This window comes from Hordeum vulgare, chromosome 5H (assembly GCF_904849725.1).
Source record: "Hordeum vulgare subsp. vulgare chromosome 5H, MorexV3_pseudomolecules_assembly, whole genome shotgun sequence".
In the NCBI taxonomy this organism is placed as follows: domain Eukaryota; kingdom Viridiplantae; phylum Streptophyta; class Magnoliopsida; order Poales; family Poaceae; genus Hordeum; species Hordeum vulgare.
The window spans coordinates 226,629,737-226,636,981 of NC_058522.1; the positions used below are offsets into that span (position 1 = coordinate 226,629,737).

At 45.3% G+C, this 7,245-nt stretch overlaps 1 protein-coding gene across 1 annotated transcript; it reads right to left on the reverse strand.

The window, feature by feature from the left end:
- Positions 1 to 217: 217 nt before the first annotated feature.
- Positions 218 to 4,324, reverse strand: LOC123452361 (serine/threonine-protein kinase D6PKL1-like). Its single transcript, XM_045129006.1, has 3 exons — positions 4,057 to 4,324; positions 1,759 to 3,482; positions 218 to 1,319 (listed from the first exon to the last, which is right to left on the reverse strand). Exons 2-3 carry the CDS (start codon positions 3,285 to 3,287, stop codon positions 488 to 490), a joined length of 2,361 nt encoding a protein of 786 aa, XP_044984941.1. The 5' UTR covers positions 3,288 to 3,482; positions 4,057 to 4,324; the 3' UTR covers positions 218 to 487.
- Positions 4,325 to 7,245: the final 2,921 nt, after the last annotated feature.

Sequence of the window (7,245 nt, forward strand, 5' to 3'; positions counted from 1 at the left end):
CGATGCCTTGGATAATAGGATCCTAGGGGGGAACCAGACAAAGATGCATATTGCAGGGAGTACAGGTAATTTGATTATTTTTGTGATCATTCTCGTGGCTTCTCTTCATTGGAAAAATCAGTTTACTGCACCAAGAACTTCTTTCTTAGAAAAAACCTATATGAAGTAAGAAAATTGATCTTTTGTACGAGTTCCTTTCACAGAAATCCAAGTCTTGTAGGTGAAACATCAGTGCTTTCATGCATTATTGCTCCCCCAAGTGTTCGGCTGCACAATAGGAACAGATCACTAAATCAACTGGGGCCTCCAACAGGATGCAACAACAATGATGTCATGGACTTTGATTGTTCCTTTTAATTAGGAAAAGTGATCTATTAACGGGAAAAGTGATCTATTAACCATGTACAGACAGCCCCAGCCTTTACCTACTCAACAGAAAAATTGTAGACTATCTGCAGAAATTGTGCTAAACTGTACCAAGACCTCACTAAAAAACTTCAAATTCCAGCTCCTCGGCGCTCCTGAAGTCCAGACACTTGCCTTCTTTCTTCTTCCGCACCGTCGCAAGAGTCACGACATCGCAAGGCCGTGTCTCTGGTGGGGCAACAGATCGTATCAAGGCCCAGTTCAACCCTTCAAAGAATGGGTGTTGCTTGATTTCAGCTGCTCCTCTCAACGTTCCCAGCCTGTTCTCCGGCTCCTTGACTAGCAATCCTCTGATGAGATCCTTTGCATTGCTGCTGACAACCGGGTTATCCGGGAACCGGAGATTCTGGGAAACAACATTTGCCAATGTTTCATCATTCCCAGGACCTCTGAAGGGTGTCCTACCATACAAAAGTTCATAAAGAAAGACACCAAATGTCCACCAGTCAACAGCACTCCCGTGACCATCCCCTTTGATGATTTCTGGTGCAAGATACTCATGTGTGCCAACAAAGGAATTGGAGCGTGCTTCCGTAGGCTCTACAACAAGTTGTGGCAGCCTCTTCAAGGAAGATTTAGGCTTCCTAGGCTTCGGTACCCAGGGGCGTGGCTTGAAACAAGACGTCTGGGCACAAGAGGGCTGGAGGCACGACGAATTGATGCAGTAGCTCTCTGCACAAGGGCTTGTAAGCTTCTTTGGTTGGTGATTTGCTGCTACCGAGGATGACCGGAGGAGCACGGCGCTAACAGAGCACCTTAGTGAGAGATCAAAATCTGATAGCATGATGTGACCATCATCACGGACTAGGATATTCTCTGGCTTAAGATCACGGTATATGACTCCCAGCATGTGAAGATATTCCAGCGCAAGGAGAACTTCTGCAACATAAAACCTGCAAATCAATGATTTTATTAGTACAAACAGATGGCGACTACACAAGTGCAAGCTAGAGTTATTAGTACATACAAAAAATGTACAATGATGTCACCAAATACGCCTCTTTAAAGTGGCACCCTTAAAGTTGAAAAGTACACTCATAGATGAAATAATAATATATCAGTCTTGTTAGAATGGCATGTTGTGTTTGCAAATTATGTTTGCAGATTTTAGAATGCATAATAAGCAAGAAATTTGGAACACCAAGAACTACTGTCATAAACCCAGCCAACATGCAGTGGTGCAATAGCAGCTCGGTCAGGGATTGTAATAACTAGGTGAGTTCAGATTAGCAAACTGATTAATTCGAGTAAAGAAAATAAATGCACAATCATGCAGGCTTCTGTAGTATTGAATGTCCATGTCTGAAGTTATAAGTACTCAATGAAACGTACCTCGCAGATGGCTCTGGGAAGCTTCTACCGGGTTGTCTTTGACGAAGAACATGCAAATCACCACCCGGACAGTACTCCATGACTAAGCATGAGAGATTGTCCGTCGTAAAATGGGCATAAAGAGTAGGAAGAAAAGGATGATCCAGCATTTCTAGTATCTCTCTCTCAGCCTGTGCTCGTAGCATCTTCTTCCTGCTAATCAGGTACTCAATATCCATAACCTTCAAAGCAAACAAGCAATGTGAATCAACCAATTCTGCAAGATACACAGTCCCGATATCCCCACATCCAAGCCTCTTCAGAAGCCTAAAGTTGTCGAGTCCTAAGGGTCCCTGTTGCAACGCCAACTGGCGAATGGTTATCCAACAGAGATCCTTCACCATATGGGGCCTGTTGTTATAGCCATATAAGCCAAATTGGCTCTCATCGCTGATACTAGTGCTACATCCGTACTCGCTAATGCTGCTCTTTGAATTCTGGGAGCGCTCACCTTTTTCCAATGTTAACCATTCAGACGACCTCTCATCAGATTTTTCTGGGCCTGGATTTATCTCCCCTTCTGCACAGCTGGTGGTATTAGTAATGCTGGACGCCGAAGAGGAGCTGGTTGATACATGGGAAATGGATTCCTTTGAAGAGCAAAATTTAGTACTATTGGAGGAATTACCAAGTGAAGGTTGTTCTTCTTTCATTCTACTCTTATTACTGCTGGTTTTGCATCGGAAAACTGGCTTCACGAGCCGGGATGTTGAGATGGGTTTGATCAATATGGGGATTCTGGATGAACTATCATCAGTAGCCGCAGAAACTTGTTTATGTGTTTTTCCATTTTGCACAATGGAGCTCTCATTTTCTACAGGGTCACCATTGATGACATCTTGGATCCTGACCTTTTGTATATCAGTAGAGGGAGAAGATGCAGAATGCATGGAGGTGACTGCACTTCCATCAGCTGTCTCAAAATCACAGTCTTCACTAAAGCCACTTGTTCCTCCAGATAAATTCTTACTAATCCTTTCTGGAGTGATTGATATTTCAATCAAGTTCTTTCTATCATCATGCACAAGGCTTCCATCACTGCTCTGAACCATCAAGGAGGCATAAAGCCTGTGGATAGTCCCTGCTTCAGATGAACTTGATGACCCAGGCGACATCGACAACCTTTTCATTGCAGCCATTTCTGACGCCTGGGAAATGCAATGCCTTCTCAGTGCCTGCTTCATATTAACAGGTTTGGAGCATATTCCAGTGACTGCAATTTGAGATGACAGTGATCTAGGAGTCTTTTGAGCATGCTTCAACAAAGAATCCGCCCCGGCCTGGCCAGGGCTAAGTGCTCGACGGTAAGTCCTGCTATCAATCGCCTTAAGAAGCTGATCGAGCTCATCTTCCACAGGATGACCACGACGTCTTCCATCTTTCTCCTCGGTTTTCACATTAATATGCAGCAAGCTGGAGCCACTAACGGGCGCATTGTCCAAGTCTTCGTTGGACTCAACTATCTCAGAGCTGCAACCGGACGACTCCATCACCCTCCCAGTTGAGAAATTCAACAGAGAGAGACAGTATGGCAACTTATGTAGCCCACCGCGGCAAAGGCATCGAAGGCAGGCAGGTCAAACTATTGCAATTGTGCCTTTTAGGGAGACATCATCCAAGATGGAAGCCTCCGGGGCTCAGAGACTCAGCCAAAAAAACAACTTTTTTTCTCGCCACTGACCACCCTGCAAAGATCAAGGGTTAGTGATAGAGACATGGCAATAGCAACATTTCTCGAAGCTGCTGATAAATTATTAAAGAAAAGGAGAAATCTAAAGGTAACTCATAAGCAAGAGACCACGAAGTACAAATACAATCAGATGTATTCCTGTCACGACTGGGAAGCATATAGGTAGCTCAAATCAAGAACTCTGCGCCAAAATCTTGGGAGAAGAAGGCAAGATTCCCAACAAGAGGCTATTTTACTATCTCTCACCCATTTCAGCTCAATTCTCCCGGCAGATGCAACGCAAGCGACAACCGAGAATAAAAAATTGCGAGAACGACACCTAAGTCAGCGAAATTTCGGGAGTGTGGGGGAAAATAAGAACTTTTTGCATTCCAGGCAACAGCACACGAAGCTGACTTCCAGATCCAGCGACGGTGGAACTCCTGCGAGGCCACATTCCGCAGGAGCCTCCACGAGCTCCACAGCAACAGCAATCTTCGCGATTAATTCGTCCGCAGCCGCGGATAGCTCGAGAGGAGCCGGATTTGGGATCAGAGAAGTACCTCCAGAGCAGAGACGACGACGCTTACCAGGAAAAATGCCAGTCCGGATCTCCAAGCTGCGACTAGGATCCGAGCGGAGTGGAGTGTCTCGCCAGCTGGCGATCGGCGGGCTCCAGGGAGCCGAGCTATGGCGTGAACTAATCTCGGGAACGGCGGCCTTGGAAGGTAGAGAGAGAGAGAGAGAGAGCAGAAAGGTGAGAGGGGTTGCGTCCCACGAAGACGAGTCGACCTAAAAGGGACCAAGTAAGGGGTCGCCTTATCGTCCCTGCAGCGAACACGGAGTGGCACATCCGTGTGTCCGCCATGGTTTGCGCTGCCGCTGACGGTTAAAGAAGTACAAATGCCGGTTTCAACCGAGTGGTTGGAGAAAAACAAATTCGACCTAAAAGGGATCAAATCGACAAACAAATTTAGACTAACCTATAATGAAAAATAACATGGAATAATAATATACATATCTTATTAGGCTAAATTATTGTTTTCATAATGGATGGTACTTCCTTCATAAACTAATTTAAAAACATTTAGAACACAATTTTAACAATCTAAACATTCTTATATTAATTTACAATGAGAGTAACATAAATATCGTAACATAGATGTTTCATCTCCACTAATAAAAGCAAGAGAAGGCAGATCCAACTCTGCATCTGGACTGTTTAAATATTGATCAACGTTCTGGATACCTCGTTTACGAAAATGGTTTTCATTAGGGCTAAACTAATCGCACGCCCCCACCTCGTCTCGTCAATCCCGGCCGCAACCTCTCGCTATCTCTCCCCGCTCGGCCCGTCCCCGCTCGCCAGGCCGCCGCGCCGCGCCGCTCGCCAGGCCGCCCCGCCGCGTCGCGCCGCTCCCCCAGCCGCTCGCCGCACTCGTCCCGCCGCGTCGCGCCGCTCCCCCCGCCGCTCGCCGCACTCGTCCCGCCGCGTCGCGCCGCTCCCCCCGCCGCTCGCCTCGCTCGCCGGTCGGGCCGCACTCGCCCCGCCTCCCCCCGCTCGCGCCGCTGCCGCCGCTGGTGTTGGAGGGGCCACTGCCGCCGCCTACCTGTCGGAAACAAGGCATCTGCGTCGCCGTCGGACCCGCCTCACCGGCCCAGTACTAGGCGTCGGACCCATCCTCTCCCCTGCTGCTGCCTCCCGCCGCCTCCCCCCTTCCTCCTCTGGATATCGACGCTGCCGGCCATCCCTCGGCCTCTTCTGGACACAAACGTCGGGCGTCGATCCCTCTCCTTCAAGCGAACCAGCCGCCGGTGCTCTCCTTTCCTACAACCCACGGCGAGCATCCCTCTGTTCCTCTTTTTTTTTGTACGCTAATTTGCTAGATGGATGGATGGATTGATGCCTTCTCTATGCTGTTAGATGGATGTATAGATGGATTTCTGTATGCTGTTAGATGGATGAATCATGATGTTAGATGATGCTACTAGATGCATACTACGTATATGCTATTAGATGGATGGATAGATGTCTTTCTGTATGATGTTAGATGGACGAATGATGATGTTAACATACACTACATGCTATTAGATGTTGCTACTGTAGAAGTTTTTATGAATGACGTTGTTAGATGAACACATGTTATTCCTCTCCTTCTCCTGTCTTTGCTACTGTATGAATGATGTTGTGAAGTTGTGCATAGTGGACCAATCCGATTTCTCTATGCTGGTTCTGTCCACTGATGGTTGCTCGGCTGGTGAACCATAACTTAATGCATCCATGATTGACTATCAAAATTAGGCAGAGCCAGAAGGCAACAATGTTATGTTGATCTGCATAATTTAATACATTATCACTTTATTTTATAGTTGCAAGTGTGCTCATACTCTTTGTATAGAAATAAAAAGCATTTTTCTGCAAAAAGGATTGCAGTTCTTCAATGTCAATGCTCAGAAATGTTTCTGTACTAATTCATGAGTATAATCTACTCTTTTGACAGACATATTTGACTATTTTTTGCAGCAAAATATGGGATGCACTAACAGGAAATGAGCTATATTCATTTGAGCACAAGCATATAGTCCGTGCATGTGCCTTTTCTGAGGTAATGTTTGTTGACACAAAGGGCATGCTTGGTTTGCTACCCAAAATCATCTAGCCATTGTTTTTGTAAAAATCGGCAACTTTTTGGGAGATTGGCAAAACAATTTGGTTGTCAATTTTTTGGCTTTGCCCAATTATTGGCAAGCTAAGTTTTGTCTTCAAGCCAAGCATGTCATTAGTTTTCCCCTCTCTTCCGACATCTGTACACCATGGTTGCTGGTTATTCTGTCTTTCTTCTCCCCCTTAAGATGATATGTGTTGTATTCTTCTCCCTTCTGTCATTTTTTGGTCCCTCCAGACTTTCTGAACTAAGGCCTGCCAGTGCTACTTCTTGCAACCTGCCACAAAATATGAACTATTCAACAAGTATATTAGCTCTGTTTTTTACATCCATCAGCGCATCCCATTGGCGTGAAATCATGTCTATGATAGTTAAGGTGCTTTGTATGCTACAGTAGTCAGTTAGAACTTTCCTCCATAACGTTCTAAACCTAATCAAACCGCCGATGCAACTGCAGGATACACACATGTTTCTCACTGGAGGTGTGGAGAAGATTTTGCGTATATATACGATATGAATCGTCCAGATGCAGCTCCAAGGGAACTTGACAAAACACCTGGTTCTGTACGAACTGTTGATTGGCTTCACAGTGACTAATCTATTCTAAGTTCCTACTCTGATATGGGTGGAGTGAGGTTTGTCTGGAAAATATCTTTAAAATTTGAAGTTAGTATGAAAACACATGCTGCTTCTCTGTGCAAGCTTATTATACTTGTTCTCCTTATTACACAAGTTATGGGATGTGAGAAGTGGAAAAATTGTTCAAACTCTTGAAACCAAGGCACCTGTCACCAGTGCAGAAGTAAGCGAGGACGGCAGGTTCATCACTACAGCTGATGGCTCAAGTGTTAAATTTTGGGATGCAAATCAGTAAGTTCTTTCCTGTACGACCATTGTTCTGCATCACTTGCATTATTTGGTTCCTTAATATATATTTCTTTTGGTAATTTTGCAGTTTTTGGCTTGTTAAAAGCTATGATATGTCATGCACTGTGGAGTCAGCTTCACTTGAACCAAAGTCTGGGAGTAAGTTCATCACTGGAGGGGAAGATATGTGGGTTCATGTATATGATTTCTTCACCGGTGAAGAAATAGGTAAGTATTTTATCATAT

What these genes read in the sequence shown, in the direction of transcription:
- LOC123452361 (XM_045129006.1), bottom strand. Translation starts at nt 3,287, where the DNA reads ATGGAGTCGTCCGGTTGCAGCTCTGAGATAGTTGAGTCCAACGAAGAC. An exon ending in TTCCCAGAGCCATCTGCGAG is followed by an intron (nt 1,320 to 1,758) that starts GTACGTTTCATT and finishes ATTGATTTGCAG; the next exon opens with GTTTTATGTTGCAGAAGTTC.